Source organism: Aulonocara stuartgranti (genome assembly GCF_965226115.1).
Source record: "Aulonocara stuartgranti genome assembly, chromosome: 7".
NCBI classification, from domain to species: domain Eukaryota; kingdom Metazoa; phylum Chordata; class Actinopteri; order Cichliformes; family Cichlidae; genus Aulonocara; species Aulonocara stuartgranti.
Genome location: NC_138945.1, coordinates 5053819 through 5081516, shown reverse-complemented (window position 1 = coordinate 5081516; position 27698 = coordinate 5053819). Strand labels below are relative to the sequence as shown.

The 27698-nt window shown below is 42.7% G+C and overlaps 3 protein-coding genes across 3 annotated transcripts; 1 reads left to right on the top strand and 2 right to left on the bottom strand.

Moving 5' to 3' along the window:
* Positions 1-30: 30 nt before the first annotated feature.
* coq9 (coenzyme Q9 homolog) lies at positions 31-6100 on the bottom strand. Its single transcript, XM_082538691.1, has 9 exons — positions 5987-6100; positions 3931-4156; positions 3684-3819; positions 3451-3593; positions 2608-2692; positions 2423-2527; positions 1088-1243; positions 810-863; positions 31-639 (listed from the first exon to the last, which is right to left on the bottom strand). The coding sequence occupies exons 1-9, from the start codon at positions 6042-6044 to the stop codon at positions 604-606; spliced, it is 999 nt and encodes a 332-aa protein (XP_082394817.1). The 5' UTR covers positions 6045-6100; the 3' UTR covers positions 31-603.
* A 416-nt stretch (positions 6101-6516) lies between these two features.
* ciapin1 (cytokine induced apoptosis inhibitor 1) lies at positions 6517-19186 on the top strand. Its single transcript, XM_082538132.1, has 10 exons — positions 6517-6824; positions 7815-8167; positions 13048-13210; positions 13745-13888; positions 14916-14995; positions 16715-16883; positions 17577-17653; positions 17870-17988; positions 18299-18380; positions 18475-19186. Exons 2-10 carry the CDS (start codon positions 7844-7846, stop codon positions 18583-18585), a joined length of 1269 nt encoding a protein of 422 aa, XP_082394258.1. The 5' UTR covers positions 6517-6824; positions 7815-7843; the 3' UTR covers positions 18586-19186.
* Positions 19187-19520: 334 nt separating this feature from the next.
* prmt7 (protein arginine methyltransferase 7) lies at positions 19521-27193 on the bottom strand. The gene is made up of 17 exons (XM_082538124.1): positions 26966-27193; positions 26278-26314; positions 25976-26125; positions 25773-25881; positions 25423-25535; positions 25092-25321; positions 24835-25015; positions 24221-24348; positions 23815-23953; positions 23648-23731; positions 23508-23555; positions 23242-23331; positions 22789-22950; positions 22192-22266; positions 21375-21535; positions 20890-20986; positions 19521-19889 (listed from the first exon to the last, which is right to left on the bottom strand). Exons 1-17 carry the CDS (start codon positions 27058-27060, stop codon positions 19731-19733), a joined length of 2058 nt encoding a protein of 685 aa, XP_082394250.1. The 5' UTR covers positions 27061-27193; the 3' UTR covers positions 19521-19730.
* Positions 27194-27698: the final 505 nt, after the last annotated feature.

The following is a 27698-nucleotide window of genomic DNA, read 5'->3' as shown; positions in this document are numbered from 1 at the left end:
TTTGACTTGCTTGCAAACATTATCTGCATATTCCTTTTCAGGCAAGAACTTTATTGTCTCACATTAATCTAAAACAAATATTTCAAGCGTTTAGATTGGTGGGCAAACCAAGACATTAACAGACAATGTATTGACGTTTCAAAATTGCTTTTTCATTGTAATACAGTTAGACCAATTACAATTAATGCAAACGTCCCAAATCAGACACTTTAAAGTCTCTATATACAAAACTTTAACTGCAGAACATTTCAAATCATTCTGGTGGCACAGGGTTTTCGCTCTAGTAAAATATAGTGACTTTGACCTGAAACGTAGTTCTTTAGTGGGAAACTGATTTCACAACTGAAGACAAACCAAAAAAAAAAAAAAGTTAAATATACAATTACTATTTTATTGAACTTTCACTTGATTCAACAACTAAATTGCAGATCTGTGTCCTTCTGTACAAAGGAAAAAATGATCTGAGCAGGAGAGTGAAAGGATCAGCGGGTGAGAGTTTCTGCAGGTGATCAGAAACAAATTTGCTCCTTCTATTGTTTATTAACAGCCATAGTCCAATATTTCAGAGTTCTGCTCATCATGTGGACGGTCGGGATCGGTGCTTCATCTTCTCTGGTTCAATCCTGTGAGGTTCTTCAGCTGTGAAAAAGAGGCGTGCAGACATTAATGAACACAGTTTCCTTCAAGAACGTGAGAGTTAAGAGCACAGATCAAAGAAGAGGGTGAAGACTTAAGTATCTCCGCTAATCCTGTGGCAGAAGTTATGAGAAGAGTGAATTTAAATGGTGAATATAACACAAAAGACTCACTGTAACAGCAGCTCCCATGAGTCCCTGCACCACTGCTTCACCTGTTGACTGCACCTACACATCAAAGTGGAACATACAGCTTACACATGGCTGAAGAACAGGTTCAGGTGTCACATAAAGAATCATTTTTACATGATTTCTCTTAAAACGCTAAATCTCAGGTCATTTATTTGTTATTATCGTTGCTGGGTGATGCTGCAAAGCGATTAAAGATGTGCTTCTGCAAAAACATTCAAAAGAAGTCAGGAGTGAGTCTTTAACAATGTTTCACTCTCTACCTGTTTGGCTGTGGTGGCCATGTTGACTACATCTTGGATGCGGTTATCGAGGAAGGCCCAGGTGTCCTGGTAGTCTGGAGAGGAATCCTGAATCATCACCAGCTCTGTGGTGTTGTAGATGCCCGTCAGCGCCGCACGCTTTGTGTACCAATTCATCTACAACAGAAATGAGTCCTGCAGTTTTACTCCTAGTCCACATTTATTTCAAGGTAAACTCAAAAGTAAAGTAAGTAAAACGGATGCAGTGGCACATAAAACAACTAAGCTGTAGTGCCTCTTCACCTCACTGTGCAATACCTTTTGTGCAATACTTTTGTAAATAGTCAACGGTGCAATAGACTCAATACTTGAAATGTGCAATTCACTTGTATTTTTATTTTTATTCCTATTTATTCTATTTATCCCCTTCGTATATTTTATTTATATTGTCTCTGTATTTATATATATGTGTGTGTGTGTGTGTGTATATATATATATATATATATATATATATATATATATATATATATATATATATATATATATATATATATATATATATATATATAAATAATATTCTGTAACTCTGTAACTTCTGTGCTGTGCTTTTTTGGAAATCGAATTTCCCAGAGGAACCCACCCGAGGGATTAATAAAGTTCTATCTAATCTAATCTAAAAGGTCAGCTTTAAAGAAGAGCACACAGGAGACTGCACCAGAAAACAGTGCTGTGCAAAAGCCTTGAACTGCCACTCATTTCTTTAGATTTTGCCAGGAAAATGATTGCACCGATTTATCGCAACATGCAAACTTAAATGTAAATACAACAAGAGCCAACATGGGGCTGGTTAGTTAGCTACAGCTTAGACAATACATATGTGATAGTGGTGATTTTGTCCTTGCACACAGTGTGAGAGCATGCATTGCCTGCAAATTTAAGCACGACTGGAGTTTGTGTTACGGCTGCAGGTGTCAATAGTTTTCCGAGGTTACACCTTTACTGAAACAAATCAAATATTACCAATTACTACAAATGTATCAATAAAAAAATGGAAAACGATCACTCATGAGAAGGTCGTTAGCCCTCTTTTTCTCTTTGTTAGTTAAACAGTATCTGTGATATAATCTGCTGACTGGAGCGATCATTCGCTGTTTTTATATAAATGCTCAAGTGGCACCTGCCAGCTAATAAGAAACAAGTATTTTCAGTGTACCAGCAAGGACAAAGTGAGGTGTCGATAGGGGCAGTAACCTGGGAGGTGGCAGGTCGGATATTTTGAGGGTGGTGATGAAAGGGGGACAGGAAGCTATGAGGAGGAGAAGAAGAAGAAGAAGAAGGGTGACAGGATCCACTCACGTCTGTGGATCGGTCTCCGGCGTAGTACCAGATGTCGTCCATCAGCGTGGAGAGGTGCTTCAGGCTGTCGGGGATGTTGTGGGGAAGCAGCAGTAGGCTCATTGCCTGAGAAGACAATATCAAGTAAAGCTTCCTGACCTGTGAGCACACTCAGAAGCTCATATTCTCAGTGTTCCATGCTGTACCTGTGGCCATGTTTCGATGTAGGGGATGTACATGCGCAGTCTGGTCTCTACAGCGTCTCTTATAAAATCTGCAGTCTTCTTTGGTCTGCAAGAGAAATCTGTCTTTACATCTCTCACATTTTTTCATATTACCTGTCCCGCTGAGTGTTTTATTTTCCAGCCTAAAGCGTAGGTGAATAATCGACCTGAATTAAACCTGAGCTCAAGCTGAATCTGCACAGTTTTCCCTAAACTACTCACTCATCCATCCAAATCATTGAATTCAGGTGTTCCAGTCACCTCCATGGCCACAGATAAATAAAATCAAGTCCCTAGAGGCCTGTAGGCTGCTGTCAGTCAATGCAAACCTCCAAACTTCATGTGGCCTTTAGATTAGCTCAAGAACAGTGCACAGAGAGCATTACTGAATATGTTTCCATGGCCGTGCAGCTGCATCCAAGCGTTAGATCACCAAGCACAATGCAAAGCATCAGATGCAGTAGTGTAAAGCACAATGGCACTGGACTCTCGAGCAGTTCAAACGTGTTCTCTGGAGAGATGAATTACATGTCTAGCAATCGGATGGATGAGTCTGGGTTAGCACAGTGCAGACTGACAAGTACCGCTGTCCTGGCAACCGGCAAAGTGTAAAGTTTGGTGTAGGAGGGATTATAGTGTGGGAATGTTTTTCAGGAATTGGGCTCGGCCTCTTAGTTCCAGTGAAAGGAACTCTTAATGCTTCAACACACCAAAAGGTTTTAGATAATGTCATGATCAAGTGCATACGTTTGTGAAAGCAGAGAGCAAATACTTGTGACAATATAGTGTAGCTGAACTGCAAAGTGAGCTGCTGTGTATACATACTCAGCCTGGCCCAGCTGGACCTGATTGTGCTGTTCAGCCAGGATCTCCGTCAGCTGCGCATTGCACTGAGCGATGAAATGTAGGACCAGGTCTCCGGATCCTTTCTCGAACATACCGGTGGAAGCAGAAGACAAACCCAGACTCTGGTACAGACACAACAACCACAGCGTTAACGGTGCAGCTTACATACGAACACAGGGCTACACGATAAAGTCTTTGAACTACTCTCTCACCTCAGCACCAGCTGCGATAGCTTCCATCGACCAGCCGTGCAGAGGAACAAACTCCAGAGCGGCAGTCAGGATTCGAGCCTGAAGCTGCTCCTCTGTTTCATACTCCTCATCTTGCTCCCCGCTCTGATCCTGGTAACTTCACAAAGACAAACGGCAATGTGAGACCAAGTGTAGCTCTCCCACATCAGAAAGCATCTTGTAAAATCCCTGTTGAATGACAGAAGTGACTAATGTAACGATTACTGACCTGGTGTTTGGATCGGTAGACTGGTCGGCTGCCGGATCGGAAGCAGAAGCCGCCGTGTCCTGTTCAGCAGAGCGAGCCTGGTAGTGCTCATGGTAGGTGGTGGATGAGGAGGTTGAGGAGGGAGGCTTGTCAGATTTGGACTCATCCTGAAGCCTCAGCCCTGCACAGCGGAAGCCTCGTCTCAGACTGCCGCACTGAGGGTTTGTTGCTGTTGGTGCAGCCACCACTGGAGCATACAAATATATGGATTTACTTCCACAGATTCATTTTTAATACGGTGTACTTGTTTATTTCTCGTAATAATCGTGCTGTATCGAATCTCTATCGCCTGTCACTTTCCTCCCAGTGTGTGCTGTTGTTGTTCACACTTTTACCAAACTTTTAGAAAAAGGATTAAATGTGACAAACCACAGTACAAAGTCTCACATTTACATTAAACTCAAGCTCAGTGAAACCTGTACAATTTATCACATGGTATGAAGTACTTTATTTCCCCATCTGTTACACTTAAGAGAAATATTGGTGAGAATGCTGCACTAAATACTTATTATACTACACTCATTGGTCACTACATCAGCTGCTTGTTAAGGCAAATATCTAATCAGCCAATCATGTGTCAGCTATTCAGTGTATACTGGCATATAGACATGGTCAAGATGACCTGCTGAAGTTTACACTGAGCATCAGAATGGGAGGAAAAATGACTTTGAAAGCGCCATGGTTGTTGTGAGAGAATATTTCAGAAACTGATGACCTGCTGGGAATTTCCCCACACAACCATCTCTAGTTTACAGAGAACGGTCTGAAAAGAGAAAATATCCAGTGAAAAGCAGAAGAAGATCTCTGAACGCACAACACTGGAAAAATGTTGCCTGGTCTGATGACTGTCGATCCTCGTCTCAACAGTTCAGGCTGGTGGTGGTTTAATAAGGTGGGAGAATTTCCCTGGCACGCTTCTTGAAACCAGCTGAACACCATTCAAACACCACAGCCTATCTGAGTATTGTTGCTGACCATCTCCATATGACCATCTTCCGATGGCTGCTTCCAGCAGGTTGAACACGTCACATCATCTCAAACTGGTTTCTTGAACATAAAAAGAGTTCACTGTACTCAAATGGCCTCCAGTCACCAGTCCTTTGGGATGTTGTAGAACACATTCATATATGTGTAGCTGATAAATCTATAGTCTCGGGGTGATGCATTCATGTCAACATGGACCAAAATCTCAGAGGAAAGTTTCCAGCACCTTGCTGAATCTGAGCCATGAAGAATTAAAGCACCTCTGAAGGAGAAAGGGCGTCTAGCACAGTGCTAGCACCTAATAAAGTGACCTGTCAGTGTAGGACATATGGACTTAGCTTTATTCGTTTATTCATTAACTATTATATATATATATATTCTATATATTTTCTATCAAATTATTCCAATAAAATGTGGGCAAATTATAAAAAATACCCCAGTATTCCAACGGGAGGATTTTAAAATTGATTTGTTATACTAACTCAGTATAAATTAGGCTGTTTAGGTATCAAACGATTGATAGCTTTCATAGTTTAAGTGTGTATTTCAGTGGAAAATGTGCGGTTTGGTACATTTTTTGCAAACTCTAATCAACAAATACTGAAGCTTTACCGTAGATACACTTCAATAGGAGACTGCACATGTGTGTTTCACAGAACTTGCAATGATAAGAGGAAAAGGGAGCTATAATTAGGGGTTTCATTAGAAACGCTCAGACAGCTTGTATAACTGCAGACAGCACGCCCCCTCCCGGTGTAGGAACCTGTTTACGTGTTTACCCTGCAGTCACCTGTGAGGTCTGCCCGGCAGAGCCAACCCGGACACTACAAACCTCCTAATAGCCCCGTTTTTGGAGCTACACTCAGTTCCCTGTTGCTGATATCGTCCTTCATGATCACCTTTGGCGCGATCAGCTAACGCTAATAAAACGCTCGTTCTAAAGGCGCTGATAACGCAGACACAGACAGCGTTCTGGAAAACGTGTCCCCGGCTCTCCGGTATAATCACAAAACCAGCGGTGACCCCTTCTTACCGCTGCTCAGGCCACGGAGTGCCCTTCCAGCCCGCAGACCTCTTAGCAACGCCGCCATATCAGCTGCTCACAGCGGCGTCACCACCGCGCGACTCGCTCCCACAGCGGAAATCCAGTCAGAGCATTTCAAAATAAAACGCCTGAATTAGGTGTGTATGTTTGTGTGTGTGCGTTTTTCACGTCTGTGTCCCAGTAATCATAAACTTGTAGCTAAAATTTACATATAGAGCATTTAATTTCCCAAACGCGAACACTCTTTTTCAGTGTTTATACATTTAAACTCAATCACGCCTGTAAATTACAATAAAACTAAGACCATCGAATTGTGCAAAAAAAAGAAGTAATTTTAATAAATTTAATAGTTAAAAACTTTTCCATGAAAAGGTTTGAAAAATATATTTTGGATCATCCTGTATTAGGTAAGCATAAACCTATTGCGTCTAAATTAATTTATATTAAGTCAAGTATACATAATGTATGAAGAACCTTCACACAGCCTGTGGGCCAGGCTCAAATACTTTACTTTGAAAATAGGAACCGGAAACACGTTCTGACGTAACTGTAGCTGAGTTTAACTGCCATCAGGACAGCAGGCAAGTCTTCGTGTAGGCTCGGTTTACGTTTTGTTTCTTTAGTTAATTCTGCCACCAGAGGCCTTTTAGGAGAGCAGTAGACAAACGTTAAGCCTTTGATACTGCGGGTAGCCGTGTAGCGGGAGCTGCTTGGTGTTCACGCCGTCGTTAGGAGCTGATTACGAGCCTCTGCCGGTGCTGCGTCACGTTGTTTGCTCCTCGGAGCTCCTGAAACACCGGAGTCAAGAACAAACCTCTAATTATTGGTATGTCACGTAAGCGGTTTTTTCTGTTTTGCAGACTTTAAACACATCTCTTCACTGTCACTTACAGAGCGACAGGGAACCTTCTAGACCTTTGTACGATAACATTAGAATAACATTTTGTAATTTGGCTCTGATTGGATCTTAAAGGCTTTTTATTACACTCATTTGCACTTCCACGTTTATATTAGAATAGCTTTACATTAAGATTCACACTTGTATAAATACCCCTTTGATTTGATTTTTACTGTGATTTTTACTTTAACTAATAATTAGTTAATGTGAGAAAACATGCCTTTCATGTATATTGATACTGTGTTTTTAGGAAATCTCGAATGATATTGTGCCCATCTTTGAAGCACTTTGGGTCAGCTTCTGTTCTTCAAATGTTTTGTAGGATATGAATAAAATAAACGTTACAGTCAATACAAAAAATTTCAGACATGTTTCACAGTGCAGGTATGCGGCCCAGGACAGATCCCCTAAAGCTTCCTCAACATCATCTACCGCTGAGTAATTACATGTCTGAGAGGATGGTGTGTCATGTATGAGTGCTTGAACACAATATGAGGTACCTGTGCTTTTGGTAAATACACCTTTAAAGCTCACAGAACATGTGGAAAGACAGAGATGGCAGTTTAAAACTATTTCCACATACAGTGGGGCAAAAAAGTATTTAGTCAGCCACCGATTGTGCAAGTTCCCCCACTTAAAATGATGACAGAGGTCAGTAATTTGCACCAGAGGTACACTTCAACTGTGAGAGACAGAATGTGAAAAAAAAATCCATGAATTCACATGGTAGGATTTGTAAAGAATTTATCCGTAAATCAGGGTGGCAAATAAGTATTTGGTCACCTCAAACATGGAAAATCTCTGGCTCTCACAGACCTGTAATGTCTTCTGTAAGACGCTTTTCTGTCCCCCACTCGTTACCTGTATGAATGGCACCTGTTTGAACTCATCATCTGTATAAAAGACACCTGTCCACAGCCTCAAACAGTCAGACTTCAAACTCCGCCATGGCCAAGACCAAAGAGCTCTCGAAGGACACCAGGAAAAGTATTGTAGACCTGCACCAGACTGGGAAGAGTGAATCTACAATATGCAAGCAGCTTGGTGTGAAAAAATCAACTGTGGGAGCAATCATCAGAAAATGGAAGACATACAAGACCACTGATAATCTCCCTCGATCTGGGGCTCCACGCAAGATCTCATCCCGTGGGGTCAAAATGATCATGAGAACGGTGAGCAAAGATCCCAGAACCACACGGGGGGACCTGGTGAATGACCTGCAGAGAGCTGGGACCAAAGTAACAAAGGTCACCATCAGTAACCAGTGTTGGGTAAGTTACTTTAAAATAGTAACTTAGTTACATTACTAGTTAGTTCTCTCAAAAGTAACTCAGTTACTTCAAGTTACTCGTTACTTTCAAAGTAACTAGTTACTAGGGAAAGTAACTTTGGTTTTACTCAGAATTCTCTTGTTAATGTGTTGCTTCCATAACTTTGCCAGTCTTCTAGCTTGCTTACTTGCCACAAGTGCACTGTGCCACCTACCAATAGAAAGGAAAAGATAATGTGCATATTTCCACAAAACAAGTCCCACGCCTGGACCGTCATTGACTACTGCCATGATTCTAGCCTACGTCACGGCGTCATGTGCGCCTTTTACATCCAACACAAAAACTGCAGTTGTGGTGCTTTGATTGTACTCAGAACTCGGAAATTCTGCCTTCTGAATAGGAAGATGTAGGCAACACCAGACTGCAGATGAGCTGCATACAGGGCTGGACTGGGACAGAAAATTGGCCCGGGCATTTTGACTAGAGACCGGCCCACCATTATAGGAAAAATCATAAAGCCTTTGAATGAAAATAAACACTGTTGTGACAGTGATGTACACTGTTCTGATGGTATATATGCATCAATCTATCAATCGTTTGTTGTAAGATTCAGATAATTATTTTTTAAAAGCTAGACATTTTAAATGAGAATAAGAAAGAAAAGTATTTCTTTGTGCCCCCCTCTCCCTGTTAATGCCCTACCTGGCCCCCTGGCAAAACTTTGCTAGATCCGCACCTGCACAGTTACCAGCTGTCAGCTACAGTGGGGCAAAAAAGTATTTAGTCAGCCACCGATTGTGCAAGTTCCCCCACTTAAAATGATGACAGAGGTCAGTAATTTGCACCAGAGGTACACTTCAACTGTGAGAGACAGAATGTGAAAAAAAAATCCATGAATTCACATGGTAGGATTTGTAAAGAATTTATCCGTAAATCAGGGTGGCAAATAAGTATTTGGTCACCTCAAACATGGAAAATCTCTGGCTCTCACAGACCTGTAACGTCTTCTGTAAGACGCTTTTCTGTCCCCCACTCGTTACCTGTATGAATGGCACCTGTTTGAACTCATCATCTGTATAAAAGACACCTGTCCACAGCCTCAAACAGTCAGACTCCAAACTCCGCCATGGCCAAGACCAAAGTGCTCTCGAAGGACACCAGGAAAAGTATTGTAGACCTGCACCAGACTGGGAAGAGTGAATCTACAATAGGCAAGCAGCTTGGTGTGAAAAAATCAACTGTGGGAGCAATCATCAGAAAATGGAAGACATACAAGACCACTGATAATCTCCCTCGATCTGGGGCTCCACGCAAGATCTCATCCCGTGGGGTCAAAATGATCATGAGAACGGTGAGCAAAGATCCCAGAACCACACGGGGGGACCTGGTGAATGACCTGCAGAGAGCTGGGACCAAAGTAACAAAGGTCACCATCAGTAACACACTACAACGGCAGGGAATCAAATCCCGCAGTGCCAGACGTGTTCCGCTGCTGAAGCCAGTGCATGTCCAGGCCCGTCTGAAGTTTGCCAGAGAGCACATGGATGATACAGCAGAGGATTGGGAGAATGTCATGTGGTCAGATGAAACCAAAGTAGAACTTTTTGGTATAAACTCAACTCGTCGTGTTTGGAGGAAGAAGAATACTGAGTTGCATCCCAAGAACACCATACCTACTGTGAAGCATGGGGGTGGAAACATCATGCTATGGGGCTGTTTTTCTGCCAAGGGGACAGGACGACTGATCCGTGTTAAGGACAGAATGAATGGGGCCATGTATCGTGAGATTTTGAGCCAAAACCTCCTTCCATCAGTGAGAACTTTGAAGATGAAACGAGGCTGGGTCTTCCAACATGACAATGATCCAAAACACACCGCCCGGGCAACAAAGGAGTGGCTCCGTAAGAAGCATTTGAAAGTCCTGGAGTGGCCTAGCCAGTCTCCAGACCTCAACCCCATAGAAAATCTGTGGCGGGAGTTGAAAGTCCGTGTTGCTCGGCAACAGCCCCAAAACATCACTGCTCTCGAGAAGATCTGCATGGAGGAATGGGCCAAAATACCAGCTACTGTGTGTGCAAACCTGGTAAAGACCTATAGTAAACGTTTGACCTCTGTTATTGCCAACAAAGGTTATGTTACAAAGTATTGAGTTGTATTTTTGTTATTGACCAAATACTTATTTTCCACCCTGATTTACGAATAAATTCTTTACAAATCCTACCATGTGAATTCATGGATTTTTTTCTTCACATTCTGTCTCTCACAGTTGACGTGTACCTCTGGTGCAAATTACTGACCTCTGTCATCATTTTGGGGGGGAACTTGCACAATCGGTGGCTGACTAAATACTTTTTTGCCCCACTGTACCTAAAAAAAGGATCCTGGTGTTATTTGTCTCTCAGAAACAGTTCATAACTTCCCTTCAACTCATTCATGTCACCTAAAAGGTAAACCTGTTTCTCCATCACAGCTCTGATGATCCAGTAAGGACATCTCCTGGTTTCATCTTCATGTTTCCCTCTCACCAGATATACAAACCGATATCATGACCAGCAGCTTTACAGCTGTGGCTCCAGCAAACATCAGCTGATACTAGAAATTAATATTAAATAAATTCTAACAACAGCTGATCAAGCTTAAACGTGCTGCTGTTGTTTAGTGCGACATCCGCTGGTTTCCTCTTTCGGCGCAAAGTGGGATAAACAAACAAGAGAGCCGATCAGCTGATCATTGATCAGTTTTCATGATTGAAGTAGAAACAGGAGAGGGAGGGGGGAGAATGTAAGAAGAAGAGGCAGCTGTGCAGCAAAGACACAGAATAATTCCAGCTTTGTGCCTTTTTCATTGTAGCTGAATTACGGGACAAACTGTTCCTTTTCACCTCAATAAGAAACGCGTAATATTTTCTCTGAATACCAGACGGGACGGTTGGCAACTCTAATAACTTATGAACAAAATAAAGTTCAACATCAGTAACATAGCACCCACCCAGCTGTATAGAAACTCCGTCATGCTAGCTAGCACGCAGTAAGGAAAAAGTCAGAATAACGAAAATAAACTCTACCTAAACTTGGTTTATATCTGACCCAGAGAGACTGCAGGTCATAACTTCTTACCTGAAGTTCAGTTCACACTTGGACCGGCGGCCGCCTCGGGTCTCTTTTCCTTCTGCGTCCCTTTTCCTTCATCCACCTGCTGGCCTCCACCACTTGCTAATGTTACTGAATCTGTGGAAGCTCCGCGATAGCCACCACACGAAGTAACGAGTAACGACCCTATCTAAATCCCAGTAACGGCTAACGCGTTCCTGATTTTGGCATAATAACTAGTTACCGTGCTCGTTACCACAATAATAACGTAGTTACTGTAACGCGTTACTTAATAACGCGTTAGTCCCAACACTGTCAGTAACACACTACAACGGCAGGGAATCAAATCCCGCAGTGCCAGACGTGTTCCGCTGCTGAAGCCAGTGCATGTCCAGGCCCGTCTGAAGTTTGCCAGAGAGCACATGGATGATACAGCAGAGGATTGGGAGAATGTCATGTGGTCAGATGAAACCAAAGTAGAACTTTTTGGTATAAACTCAACTCGTCGTGTTTGGAGGACGAAGAATACAGAGTTGCATCCCAAGAACACCATACCAACTGTGAAGCATGGGGCTGGAAACATCATGCTATGGGGCTGTTTTTCTGCCAAGGGGACAGGACGACTGATCCGTGTTAAGGACAGAATGAATGGGGCCATGTATCGTGAGATTTTGAGCCAAAACCTCCTTCCATCAGTGAGAACTTTGAAGATGAAACGAGGCTGGGTCTTCCAACATGACAATGATCCAAAACACACCGCCCGGGCAACAAAGGAGTGGCTCCGTAAGAAGCATTTGAAAGTCCTGGAGTGGCCTAGCCAGTCTCCAGACCTCAACCCCATAGAAAATCTGTGGCGGGAGTTGAAAGTCCGTGTTGCTCGGCAACAGCCCCAAAACATCACTGCTCTCGAGAAGATCTGCATGGAGGAATGGGCCAAAATACCAGCTACTGTGTGTGCAAACCTGGTAAAGACCTATAGTAAACGTTTGACCTCTGTTATTGCCAACAAAGGTTATGTTACAAAGTATTGAGTTGTATTTTTGTTATTGACCAAATACTTATTTGCCACCCTGATTTACGAATAAATTCTTTACAAATCCTACCATGTGGATTCATGGATTTTTTTCTTCACATTCTGTCTCTCACAGTTGAAGTGTACCTCTGGTGCAAATTACTGACCTCTGTCATCATTTTGGGGGGGAACTTGCACAATCGGTGGCTGACTAAATACTTTTTCCCCCCACTGTAATCCAGTGGAGCCATGTTCCAAAAGACTTGAAGCTTTAACAGCTGCCAAAGAGGCTTCTGCAGAATACAGAATCAAGACTCTGTAAGTGGGAGTGGAGTTGAGCACTGGATGAATCTGTTGTGTCTTAATGTTACAGACATGCCAGTTTGGCCTTTCTTGCAGCCTGGCTGATTCATCAAGTTACAGACCTTGGGTTGAAATTTTACAACCTCCACAGTCACCAAAACTGCAGTTTCTTTTCATTATTTTTTCCACTGCTGCTTGTTTCTAATGAACAGCTTAGCTTTGACCCGGCTGCTGTTTACAGAGTCAGAGAGTCTACACGATAGCAGGAAGAAAGAGTTCACTTGCTGTTGATTTTCCCAGAACAACAAAATTTACTTTTTTGTTTTTGTGCAAGTACATGTGGGATTTATGTTGTCATGGTGGAGGCCACAGCAGCAAAAGGATGGAATGCTTCAGTAGTCATTACCTACACCTTTAAACACACAAACTTTGATGCTGCACTTTCAGGTATAAAAACTTGAGTTCACTTCCTCCAGGGAATCATGGCAGACCTTGGCATCAGAGCAGGAGACAAAGTGGTGCTGGTGTGGGCTCAGCCTTCAACACCTACGGCCCTGAAGCAGTACGCAGAGGCGCTGGGAGCGGTCGTCGGTCCGGATGGTAGAGTGGCGGTGGAGAACATGGACAGGCTGCTGCTGTGTAAGTTCACCTGATAATTTCTTTTTAACACATGCTCTGACTTAACCTCTTAAGGAAAACTGCTGAAACAGCAGCTGTAGACTGTCATCATCACCACAATCAACACGCGTTAAATTCCCCTGCATCTCTGTCATGAGTTCATGTGTGCAAATGTCTAAAAATAGTCACAATTACAGTACTTATCGTAACTGCTACTTAACTACTCGGGAGAACAGCTGTTAAAGAGAGGTGCTTTCTGAGGTGGCGGGAATTTAAAATGCACTTCATGTACCTGGTGAACACAGATCTGCCTGTAAGAGGTTATTGATGAAACTTGCAAATGAATATTTCTGAATCGATAGAACTTTAAGACAAAGGAAACTCGAATTCACAAAGAATATCCATTTTCTTCCAGTGCACCTGCACACTGGGTCTTATGGTTAACCCACCTCCTACGTCTCACTTTGAACCCCTGCTCCATTGTGAAATACTTTAGTTTGCAGTTCAGAACATAGCGTATTTCACATTAATTGTCTCCTCCTGTCCTCTCCTCAGCCTCTCACGCGGCCTCCACCTTCAACTGGGTGCTCTCTTGCCTTCTGGCTGACAGCTCCTCCATCCACACTTCAGAGACTCTAGCAGAGATAGCCAGAGTGCTCAAACCTGGAGGGCAGCTGGTCCTTGATGAACCAGTTACAGGTAAGAGACAGTAGTCCATTCATCCATTTGCTGCTGGAAGATAAAAAAGATACTCCAGATGTCCCACTTAGCAGCTCCTCCTGAGGGATGGTGAGATGTTACAGAGTCTCATGAGAGTCTGGATCAGAGTGTTCTTGACCCTGTGATCTAGTGTGTAAACCTGTTTGAGCTTCTAGATTTTTGCTCTGAATTCCTTCGCTGCCCTTTGTTGAGCCAGCATGGAATCCTTTTGACCTGTTACATTTAATCCTAATAACACTGGGACTTCACTGTTATTCATTTTGTCATTGTTTTTTTTGTTTTTTTACTTTCATGGATTTCACTGTTCAGTTATTAAAAGGTTAAACACCTCCTGAAGTAGGAGCTAAGAGACCCCAAAAAACAGGGTTCCAAGAAATCTTCTAGTACCTAATTCCTGCAGTCATAAGAGCTGTGAAAAGGTTCCTGTGCCCCTGGAACTGGGGCATTTTAAGGAGCTCCAGCATTACTCTAACCTCTCCAAAAGTTGATTCTGTTCATCTGGACGTAGCGTTTTGTGGGAGAAATGTTTCATCACTCATCCAAGTGACTTCTTCACTCTCAGCTGACTGCAGGTTTCCCCAATCTTATAAACAGTACATTTGCATAATGACTGAAACCAGCCCACTGAAGGAACAATGGGCTGGGAGGTCAGTTCCTTAATCTTAATTATGCAAATTCTCATGACCATTGATCAACATTAACAACAAACCATTACTCTGACCGCTCTCTGGAGCCTGCTACTCGGTCCCGGCAGGTGACTGGTAAGGATGACAGGTGAAATAGTAACCACTGGCAATGCAAAGTGTCAGGTATCAAGTTTATCTCACTTCAGCAGCATGACTGACGTGACTTTGAATGAGAGTGAAGGACACTGTTGTTTGACACGTGATACAAGAGTGGCCTAAGTGTGCACTGTTACAGTGGAAACGCATTATCGACAGCAGTTTAGGTGTATTTATCCTCGGTGTCGATGTGTTTTAATGTGCTGAGTATATCTGTGTTACAGAATCAGAAGGACAAAGTGTGAGGACAGCTGAGAAGCTGGTGTCGGCTCTGAAGCTGTCCGGCTTTATGTCAGTAACAGAGGTGAGTAGTTCACACTAGGGCTGTTCGATATAACGATATATATCGGGTGACGATATAAAAACGTCTGTCGTTTCATTTTACGCTATCGTTTGTTTTGCAGTGTGGCAAAATAAAATGTTTACGGCAATATTTTTTTCATCGTTTGATGGTCACTGTAGTGGTTATATTAATTTGTTAAATTTCTCTTTCTTTTATATTTAATATGACCACACTACGGATGGACAAGCGACTGTTTTTACGCGTTGCTGTTAGCAACCACGATGGTAAAACAATGGCGTGGCTCCGCCGTCTGCTTGTTTGTTTTGCATATTAACCTTTCACAATAAAGCTCAAGATCCTGTTGAGGCTTTTCAAAATAAACAAAATCCTGTGAAAGAGTATGCAGTATTTACGGATGAGAAGCAAAAAAAGAGCCGTCAGGTGCTAAAAAATAAACCTTAGAGTCAAACGTTAGAACAGGCTTTTCCCCGCAGCACGCCGTGTAATAAATATTCACAAAGAAAACGGCGGCCGTTACAACTTATGTCTAAAAATGTATAGTTTCATGCATTGGCTAAAAGTCATAACTCCAGGTACACAACGCCCAGCTGAAAACACTTCATGCAAGTCGAGCTGCCCGAGATTCATGGAATTTACAGAAAATTTTAAATGTTGTGATTTATATCGTTATCGGGATGATAGATGTCTTATATCGGGATATGAGATTTTGGTCATATCGCACAGCCCTAGTTCACACTGTGGAGTAGAGGGATGTTTTCCCCAACATCTGCAACTGTGTACTCCAGCAACATGCATATTCAGGACATTATTCCACTTAGACCAGCTGATCGGAGCACTTGAGGCACCGGTTGACATGTTGTGAAGTTAGTTTTGGGTTTAAATTCCTGGAAGATTGTCTCTGTAAACAGATTTTGAGTCTCCAGCTGCTTGAACAGTGAGGAACATGATTGGAAGAAAGAAGTTGGTATGGGTCTTTCAGTTGCTGGCTTCTGAGAATCCCCTTACTGAGGAGGTCTAATTATTGTTAATAGTTTGACCTGATGGTCATTTTTGCTTCCTCATTCACACGGAGCATCATCTGCCTCCATCGCATCCTATCCCTGCCATCCTCCTCTGTCATGTCCATATTCAACATCCTTTGTCCAATATATCCACCATCCCTCCTCTGCACATGTCACAAGGGTTTTCCCTAAAACCTGCATACCTTTTTAGTTTTATTTAATTTTTTTAAATTTGCTGAGATTAAAAAAACGTGAACTTTGGGCAAAACGCTACACTGCCACTTTCTTCCCAGCCCAATAACGGTGTAATAGGGACAGGTGTAATAGGGACAGGTGTAATAGGGACAGGTGTAATAGGGACAGGTGTAATAGGGACAGGTGTAATAGGGACAGGTGTAATAGGGACAGGGAAAGTGCTACACCGACATGACGCCACATCCTACCTTAACCAGTGCTGACTAATAAGGGAGGGCACAGTATAACTGCTGCTCTGAGTGTGCTGCACATCCCAGAGTGTTAGTATGAACATGGAGGAATCCTCAGTTCACTGTGGGTCCATCAGTTAAGCAGCGAATTTAGCTGCTACACGTTATTTCTGTGGGTCTTCACGTCACGGGTGGGGAAAAAAAAAATGCTCCCAGCTGGGCGTATTCACAAGGCTGGATCCAGCCCCTGATTTTGTGCCATGCTTATATCAGTTTGCTGTCTCGTCATTCAGATCAGCAAAGCAGAGCTCAGTCCTGAAGCGCTGAGCTCCCTCAGGGCAGCCTCTGGTTACCAAGGAGACTCCCTGTCTCGAGTCCGCGTATCTGCCTCCAAACCCGACTTTGAGGTGGGGTCATCGAGCCAGATCAAACTGTCGTTTGGGAAAAAGACAGCCAAGCCAGGTAGGCTTCATAAGTACGCTTTGTTCTTTCTCCTGTTGTCTCTGAATCCACAGCTCACCGTCTCTGTCAACTATGATCTAATATAATAGGCTACAGATGCCAGATTCCCTTTAGTTTGTAGAGAGGTTTGAGTTGATGATGATAGGGACATAAATCTGTAATTTTACAGATTACAGATTTATGGCTTTGTTTATGGCTCTAACAAAGGAGAAGTTACTGTCTGGGCATTAGGAATACTTTATGTTAATAAACTGAGTTCTGCTCAGTTTAAAATGAAAGAAAATCCAACTGAAGAAACAAGAAGTACCACTATGAAGTCAAGAACAATCAAGTTAGGAATCTGCTGACCAATTTGGAAAAAAAAACCCAAACGTTTTCACGTTTTAAAGACTATCAACAGAAGACGAGTGACTTTCTCGACTCTTTATACAGACACAATAATCCAGTTTGTCTGCGATCGCTTCTTTTTTATTTTTTCTTTTTTCTTTTTATGAATAATGTAATTTCCACTTGGAGGACGAAACTTCATTTCCTATTCGGGCTGTCTGTCGTCCTCACTACAGTAACATTTAATTTTAATTTTTTTTTTTTAACAATGCTGCATTTGCATCATTATAAGTGACGAGTGAGTCTGTGAGCTCCTCAGACTGTCTGTGCTGTGAAGCTAATGTTGGTTAAAATGTGTGATTTCAGCAGAGAAACCTGCTCTGGATCCCAACACGGTGAAAATGTGGACGCTGTCAGCCAACGACATGAACGACGATGATGTGGTGAGTTTGTACACCGACTGAAGCGCTGAACCACGCACACGTGACCGTTTATTAGGCAGGCTGAAATCCTCTTTTAAAGAAAAATATATGTATTTCAGCACGATGTAGTTTGTGGGGAATTGCTGATTTTTCTGCAGTTTCTCAAACCTGGAGTAATGCAACACATAAATGACACACTGATGTTTTTCTTGTCCGTCGTGTTTATGTTCTGTGTAGGATCTGGACTCGGATGCTCTGCTGGATGAAGATGACTTGAAAAAACCTGATCCAGCTTCTCTTAAAGCTCCGGCCTGTGGAGAAGGAGCCGACAAGAAGAAGAAAGCCTGCAAGAACTGGTGAGGTTTTGTTTAAATCTCACATATTTTGGAGAGATTTAAGACCAAGATCCGAGCTTTCAGAAATGTCAGTGCACTTTTAACCAGATATTACACGATTTACCCATGCACAACCTTTGGGCTCATGCTCATTTTCAGCTTCATGACTTATAAAATTTATGTTTGAGATGTCCGCATTAAGGACGTCTGCTCTCACTGACAGCATACAGATCCAGTGTTATGAGCAATCTGAAGTTTGCGGCGATCTGAAACTTTTGCATGAGCATGAAGGACATCATGTGACGTGATGCTGTACTGTATCTTTGTGTAGCACGTGTGGGCTAGCTGAAGAACTGGAGCAGGAGAGTAAAGGAAAACAGAAGACTGACCTGCCAAAATCAGCCTGTGGAAGTGTGAGTGTATACTTTCAAAAGCCTGCATTGGTTCCTCATCCCTCCTCTGGTTCTAATAAAGAAATAATAATTATCTTTGTTCTGTTTGTGGCAGTGTTACCTTGGCGATGCTTTCCGATGTGCCAGCTGCCCGTACGCGGGGATGCCGGCGTTCAAGCCGGGAGAGAAAATTGTTCTGGACAACAAAACACTGACGGATGCTTGAAACACAACTTCAGCAACGCGCACTGCTCAAACCTCAACACGTGACATTCCTCTCTTTTCCAACCCTGTAGACACGATTCCCTCTGATTAAACCCCGAGAATCAGTGAGGCACCTCGCTGATCCATTTTGTGTATAATCCACACGGGAGTAAATATGCACTGAGAATGTTTGAGTCCTGCTGTGATGAGATTTAAAACATAAAGTAAACTCTCAAGATGATCAGTGCAATTACACCATACAGAAATGTTTTTTTCAATCTGTCAGCTGGATTGCAGTTTCCATCATTGCAGCTTCAATAGAAATGATTCATCATTGACTACAAAGTCTATAGTGAGAGCGCCTTCACCTGAAGGCTTTCTAGGTCATTCTGAAAAGCTGACATGCTTTCTTTATTCCTTGAATTTAACTTCCATTTACACCTGATCGCTAACAGCTGAAGAACCGAGTGGAAACGTATTGCTGTTTAAGATTTACGAACGCTGACATCGAAACCAAACCGCATTTAAACCGTTCAAATGAAGGGTCTGTATGTATGTGGAAGGCAAAGAAGTGTTGTTGCCTCTCTTTGTTTCATTGCAATAAACTAAAACCAGCCTTACAATGTTTAAACATATCCCATTTATTTCACTGCATGTGACTAAATACTTAAGAAATGGTTATTGGTATTGTGACTGCAGGTGGCCCAGGATCTAAATGTAATCCCTTGCTTTAACAGCAGCTTTAAACACTCGTTTTAGAATATGACTTCTTTCACAAAAACTCTTGACGCCAATTTAAAAAAACAACTTTATAAACAATTTCCTGAATATCAAATAAATAGTCTCTCAAGACAACATTTGGCTTTACTAGACTGTAACCTGCTGACTGACAGCTGCTACATCTCTTCTAAGTTTTTGTGTACAAACCTTTATTGTAATGAGAATTAAAAAAACGACTTCAAACAGACTTTTAATGTCCAGCTGATACAAAATATCCCGCAGCTGTATCATCTCAGAAAGTAAAAAATAGAACTGGTGACATCCTCACTAAGCTTCTCATGTTCCACACTCTGAATTATGGTTAATCATGGAGATTCAGTCAGAACAAAACATGTTAAATGTCAGGTTTGGCAAAAAGTGAGCTGTTCAGTCGGTGATTGCTCGACGTCACTGAGATGTGACACTGAAGTCCATCCTAATGTCTCCTAAACTGGGTTCAAAGGTGAAGCTGTAGGACACCGCGGCCCTGCCGTCACCTGAGATCTCCCACGGCGACCCGAAGAAGTACACTCCCTGCTTCCTGTGTCGACTCCACTCGCAGTCGCCCTGCAGGAGAAACATCTGCTGTAAAACCCAACAAGTCCACTGTGTCCCCAAACTTCACACTCCCAGTGAAACGCTCCACCGAGGACCACTTTTAGTAATCTTTAGTGATTCTTTAAACTTATTTTGCTTTAATTGTTTTTCATTTACAGTATTGTATATGCACTCATAATCACTGTTCTTCTCATTGAAACAAAACAGCCCTACCAAATAATAGCAGGTAAAATCTGTTGACATTAGAAACAACCAGGAGTACTGACAAGCAGCCGATGAGGGTTAAGAGGGTGCAGCCACCCGGTCTCCTTCTAAACTGCTGCAACTACAAAAGAAGACTAAAATTGTATAACAACTACACATCTGTTGGTAGTGCTGGCGAATGCCTGGATAAGAGGTTCTCCCTGTGGTTCCTCCCACAGCCCAAAGACATGCAGTTAGTGGTGATTCTAAATTAACCATAAGTATGAACGTGAGTGTAAATGGTTGTTTGTCTCTCTGTGTTAGTCCTGCAGCCTGTCCAGGGTGTACCTCTCCTCTCACCCTGTGGTGGCGGCTCTTTCAACACTGTGTTAGCAATTAAGTGTTAGCTCATTCAGAACTCTGCTGCTCGAGTCCTCACTAAGACCAAAAAGTGGACCACATCAGTCCAGCTCTGAGGTCTTTACACTGGCTGCCTGTCCGTCAGAGGATAGACTTTAAAGTTCTGATGCTGGTCTATAAAGCTCTGAATGGTTTAGGACCAAAATACATCAATGACCTCCTGACCCAGTATGAACCTTCCAGATCCCTCAGGTCATCTGGATCTGGTTTTTTATCAGTTCCCAGAGTCAGTTTGTTTGCTTGTTTTAATCAATTTTAAATCGTGCTTTTTATTTGTTCTTGTTTCTAATGTCTCTGTAAAGCACTTTGAATCACCTTGTTGTTGAATTGTGCTATACAAATAAACTTGCCTTGCCTAAAGAGAGTCATTTAGTAACGAAATGAAGCTCTAAACTGAGGCAGATACCTGCTCATTGATTGGTCCGTTGAGACCTGCGCTGACAGTGATGTCATCTGTCAGGTGGTACTCCATCCACAATGCAACACCATGGCAACGACCTTCCCTGAAAAGCATGTTTAACATAGAAAATATGCTACTGACTCAACTCTATGAAGCAGAAGATGAACGTCAAACCTCACAGTAGTATTTTAACAGCATCAAAACACAACAATAAAAGGAGCTCTACGGGGTGAGAGAAAACCCCGAAAATCAGACGTCCCCCGCGAGCAAGTATTTGGATGGTGGGAAGGAAAAACTCCCTTTTGACAGGAAGAACCAGGCTCAGGGAGTTGCTGCTTCAACCATTTGGGACTCAGGAGAAAGAGAAGAGACAAAACAAACTACAGAAAACAAAAGACAAATAACACAACAGCCACAATGATAGAAAACTGACATATTAGACTGACATGTATGTCTCAAATTAGTTCTGGCACTGATTAAAGTAACTGTACCTAATGAAAGACAGCAAGCCCTGGCTGCTGATTGGCTGCTGAGGGAGGCACTGTGTGAAGTCAAAGGTCATGGTGGCGGTGGACTGGGTGAGAGCCCGACAAGGATACTCCCACAGGGGGTGTGGCTCCGCCTCACGGGACTCGCGGAAATCCAGAGAGCGCTGAGGGGACATAAGGATTTATTTGGACACAGATAGTTACAGTTGTGATCAGCAGGAGTCAATGAGCTTCGAATTTATACCAAAAATTAATTAAAGGTGTTTCACACGGCTCATTTGTAGATCCACTTCTTTTTGTAATATATTTTTATTACATTATTTCATCGTCACAAATTGGTATTTACATTTATATGCAGATGACACAATATTTTACTGTACTGTTGATTCTGCATTGAAATCTCCCAAATCACTCATTAGTCACTAACTGCTTTGCTTTCATTATGTTTTCTGTTCAGTTTGTTCTGTTCAGTTTGTTCTGTTCAGTTTTTGAAGGCTGAAGTTCAGCAGTTTGAAATGATTCAGCAAGCTTGTGCACATGAAAGTCCTCTCTCAGGGTCAAACTAGTATTTAGAGGTGTCTCTGTTTGAGTATTTGTCTTATTCCTGACACCTTCAATCCCAAAAGCTAATAGAACTCACAAAATAGAAGTAGCACAGAGCACCCTGACGGTAAAGTTCAATAAAAACGACTACAGATCATCTCTAATGAGTTTTTAAGATAATGCTTTTTACTGATCCAAATGTTACAGTGTTGCCATTAAAATAGAAATAACTCATTCAAAACCTCATTTAACATCCAGTGAAATCATCTCATTTTACCTGGACCATTTCATCCATGGGCGTGACATCGAAGCCCTCGCAGGTTCCACACGGCGCTCTTATCCTCCACAAATCCTACCAGGCGGACAAAGACAGAAACAACGCGTTTATTTTTTTGGTTAAATAATTGGATATACGTCTAAAATAACTGAATCTCAAATCACAGTCATTCCCCTCCACGTGAGAGGAATCTCACAGCATGTAGAACTGAAAGATGGAGATGCAGAAAATGATCAGAGTATTTAACACCTTCACTCACTGGTGTGAACAAAACAAAAACAAACAAACAAAATAGCAACTTGTTTGTTGCCATTTGGATGAAACATTTAACAGCGCCTTCATCTGTGAACAGTCTTCATGCTTAAAACTAATAAGTATTAACCACTGAATATGACCTGAATTCACATAAGCAGCCAACATCTGATAGATTGATTAAGTATTTATTTGATTGGTTAAAGTGTAAAGTCTGAAGGATCATCGCAGAAACAAGTGTAAGCTGATTTCCACAAAGAGAAGATTTTTTGGTTTATGGGTCCCATTCTGGGAACGTTTGATCGCCCTGTATACAGATGATAACAACAATCATAACAGCCTCACCTGGAACTCCACAGCCACCATGTGAAGGGAGGCAGAGCGGGGCAGGATGCTGGCGTCGGGTCGCAGAAGACCTGCCAGGGCGGTGCGACAGTACCAGAAGAACAGGGAGTGCCACGGCAGGAGGCTGGTGCTGAAGTACGGTTCACCCATCAGGACGGAGATCTGCACAGGAGAGGCCAACATCACCTCACACATTTCAGTTTCCTTAGCACTCATGTGGGTGGGACTCCTGACGTAAAATCCTCTCTGTCATAACAGATTAATAGATGCTCCCAGTTTGACTGGACTGGACCAGGTTATGTGTTACCACAGTGATTTAGCCAGGTCAACACAGAAAACACAAGACTTTAAACTTGTCAACCCTTTAATCCTGCTTTGAGGTACATCCTTCTAAAGGAGTCTAAATGTGTTGCATTCAGATGCTTCCTGGTTGCATCGGGAAGACGACGGTACCTGTTCTCCTCCTACATCATTACTGGTCAGCTGCTCCGGCCTGATCTCCAGCAGCTCAACACGTCCTTTCATGGAGTTGGCTTCCAAAACCTGCAGAGAAAGATGCTTTCATGTTGATATACAGGACGTAACAAGCAGGATAAGACACAGTTTTGGTTATATGAAACCATTTTATCATCTTTTTACCAAAATGAAACAAGAATAAAAATCATACAGTGCCTGAAACATTTCAAAGCATCACCGCTGAGAATGATCTGAATGATTACCTCATCAATAACCTGTTTAGACATTTGGGAGTTCTCCAAACCGAACACCTGAGTAGAAAAGGAAACACAGGGAAGTGAAAACAGGCGTGACGCTGATGATGTCACGGAGCGACAGTATCTGTGAGGTGAAAGCGGCGTACCTTCTTGGCTCCGAGCATGTGAGCGAACAGAGGAAGCAGACTCCCGTCACTGACGCTGAGACACACGCTGTCCTCTCTCAGCACCTGAAGTTCACCCAGCTCGTTAAACCGCAGTCGTATTTGAGAATATATGAATTTACACAGGCGGCCTCGATGCCTCCACTTACGCTGCGCAGAGCGCTGACGTAGCTCTCCGTACGCCGTCTGTCGTTAAGTTCGCCGAAACGCGGCCGAGTCCAAACCAGGTGAGCCTGGCAGGTGCAACATGGCCGAGAGGGAGGAGCCTCAGTCTGTGAGCCCCGCTGGCTGAAACGATCGACATTCAGACCAGTTTGTGACAATTCCCAACCAGGAGGACATGTTTGTGAGTAATGTCTGATAATTCAAGTTATTGCTGTTAAACGTGGTTCTACCATCCGCTGAATCATAGGGTGCAGCTTTTCACATGAATCTTTTCACTCATATTCAGTGAGAACAATCGCACTGATGTCTTCTTGTTGAGCTGCAGACAGATTCAAGAAGTCTCTTAAATAAATTGTTCAAAGCGTATACATGCGTCTGAGCAAACTGTACCTGCGAGGCTGCAGGCTGTACCACAGACTGTAGTCATCGTGGCAGACCATCAGGCTCAGCTCCTCTCCTTCTGTCACCTGGCTCTCCACAGGCAGGAAGTACACGCTCTGCATCCAGTGGTCGCGCCACTGAAAGACACGACAGTGACCGATGATTTATCGACTTACTTTTTGCCGTGACCAAAAAAAATGTCCCACGTGTGGGACTAATGAAGGTTTATCTTATCTCATACTAAACGCAGTGAGTCAAACCTCAGCTGTTTATGCAAAGCTAAGAAAATACCTTCATATATTTTAGCTTTAAAAAATATCAGTTCTGGCTTCTTTATCCTGTCAGTTGTGGATTTTACTGCAGTTTCATTATTATGTACAAAATCCATGCAAAGATGAAGACTGCCAGGCACATTTTCCTACTGTTTCTCCATGCTGCACACACCACAAAGAATCATGTCACAGATTTTTGCTGGCATCTTCACTGAATATAAAGTGAGTGCACTGAAGTGTTGTTCCCTCTGATATTTAAGAATATTTGTGGCACTGCTGCCTGAGCTGTTAAAGAGCTTGCTGTAGTCTGATGCTACTGGCTGCTTAAACACAAGCAGAGCAGTAACTCACCGGGGCCATCTTTGGCTCTTGGTAAGTCCAGCTGGGTGCCAAGGTGCACACTATGGACCCAGTGGGGTCCATGTCCAGGTCCCACCAGGACAAAACCGCCTGAGCCCGGCCGCTTGACTGAGCCACAAACTGGGAGGAGTGGGCCTGGAAGGCGCTGCTTACAGGTTTGCTAAAATCCACGCTGAAAGGAAAGGATGACAGTCAGAGAGGGATGTGAATAACTGCAGATGCATACGAGCAAGTGTCTCCTTTCTTACGTGAACATGGTGCAGACGGGACCCAGCGGGGTGAAGCTGGCAGGAGACACCTGGCTCAGCTGGATGTCACACACCGCGTGAGCTCCAGCACACCGGCCCACTGCGGGCGGAGGGACCAGCCTGGCCCCCTCCACCTCAACTGGCTGCAGCTGAGCCCAGCTCCACAGAAGCTCCGACTCTACCAGCTGGGCGTAGACGGTGGCCCGGTGAGGGACGGCCTCGCAGCGCTCCTGCGGGGCAGCAAAAGGAAAGTAAAACTACCGGAAACAGTCCAAACCTTCAGCTGTGAGGAAGCTGCTGACGAATGCAGGAAAAGTGTGACAGCACACACCTGCATCAGGTTTTGGTGGGCGTGCTCGTAGCTGGGCAGAGCTCCTTCACCGATCAGCTCAGTATCGAACAGCTCTGTGATCAGGACGTTGGCCTTCACCTGCATGTCTCCATCTGGAAAACAGGGTTCTGGTTATGAAAACAGATGCACTGCTGTGTAAGTAATGAATGCTGTTTTTTTAAATGTCCTCTGCTTGTTTGGTTTTGTGCTTGGAGTGAATCGTTACAGTTTGGGAGAAAAGAGTGATGTTAGTAAGTTAATATATGGACAGAAGATTTAATTGATTTAGGGTGAGCTGTGAAGTTGAGATTCATTAACACACAGCCTGATGCAGTACTGCCGTGTCTGACCTGGTCCCACAGTGACGTCTGTGGAGTGTTTGTTAATAATCTTGATTTTGTCGGAGAAGCCGTTCTTCTCCACGATGCACTGCGCCGCCTCGGCCATCGGCTTAAAAACCTGCAGGGAAGCATCACAAAGTTATTAACTGATATTAAAACACCACAAGGGGGAAATGAATCCATGCTGAAGGAGAGCGATCAGTGATGTTCACCTCCACGGCGTAACAGAAGTCAGCCCCGGCCGTGATGGCCATCATCGACAGGAGGCCAGTTCCGGTGCCGATGTCCAGCACGATGACCCTCTCGCTGCGAGCCTTCACTCTGGCTACAGCAGCCCGGATGCCCTCATAGTATTTCTTATTCTGCAGTGGAAGACATGTTAGCGGTGTTGTTCTTTTATTTCTTCTGTCAAACACGACACTTGTTATATGTGTTATCCATCTATTTGGGTTTATTATTAGTAATAATAAAAGCACTTCTGAGAGTTCTGAGGGACTTTTTCTCCAGGTCTTACCCTGTCGTGATCGTGCAGCATGTCTGCATAGGAGGACCTGAAAGATAAACCGATGAAGGATCATTGTAAATTTTAAAAAACTGATTAAAGAAGAAAAAGATAAAAATTAGTCACTAATGCAGTTTAAACGTATAAAATCATCATTTTTGAAAACATAACCAACAAAGAACATGTGCCATAACAAAGTCAGTCAAAGGAGCTTAATTAAAACAGAGGAAAGTTAAGAAAAAGATAAATAAGAAAATGAATGTACAATTTAAAAAATATGTTCATGTTCTGTTTACATTTGGATTTAGAAAGACAAACATATAATTTTTTTTAAATTTTATTTTACAATTCTCATTTTTTAGGCCATTTTTTCCATGATATTTTTCACTTCAGTTAACGTTGATTTTTCAAAACCTTTTATTGATCAGCAGCAGTGTAGAGTGAGACTGTATCTGTAGTTTGTTTCCATATCATTATCTGTGCTTTTATATCTCATATTCTTATCTTTATTGTGCATTTTTACACGTTTAAGTTGAGAATTTTCATGACAAACGTTACAATTTCTTTTGCCGGCATTACTGAACTTCCATACAGGATCACAGAGTGGCGAATATCTTCAGTGTTTCTAAGGATCTTTGTTTTCAGGGTACGCAAGACATCTGTAAACCACATCTGTGGTCACTGGACGCCCTGAGCATACCTGGCTATCTCCTGGTGGTAGTCGTACTCCTCGCTCTCCTCCACCCAGTCTAAAGCCCCGGTGGTCGGGTTGGCTCTCCCGCAGAAGGTCTTCATCTCCGCCACGACACTCGGACCCCTCTGCGGTTGAATGACGGCTGGTTTCACCTGAATATTCTCTACAAGTAGGCAAGTAAACACGATCACAGCAGCAGCGTTTCTCCAAAGGAAGCCGCCATCTTGCCACGTGACGTCACGTAGGCGGAGTCACGTGACGCTTTGCGTCGTTGATATTTTCTTTTTTGGTATTTGTGTCGTTATTGAAGTTGTAATTTAGGAGTTGGTTATTAAATACATTTATAAAAGATAATCGGCCTTGTGAAAAGCTAAATTACGAAAATAAAAATGACAATAAAAATATTAGAAAAACATGAGAAGAAAAAAACAGAATAGAAAAGAATAGAAAAGAATAGCCCTTTATTGTCATTGTACGTGTACAACGAAAGTGTGGGTGCTCCAAACAGACTGTAAATAGTAGACAGCAGGAATTTAAACAGCTAAAAAAATATTAAGAAGAAACAGTATAATAATTCATAAAATAAAAATATAAATGATTTCAAAAGTGACTATATTAGTTACTAGAAACAGCCTTTGCAAATAAAAAAAACCTGAATGAATAAAATTAAAATTCACACCTAAATCTTGCTTTCATTATCAAAATAACGTTTCATCATTCTCTCGAGATCCAAAGATTT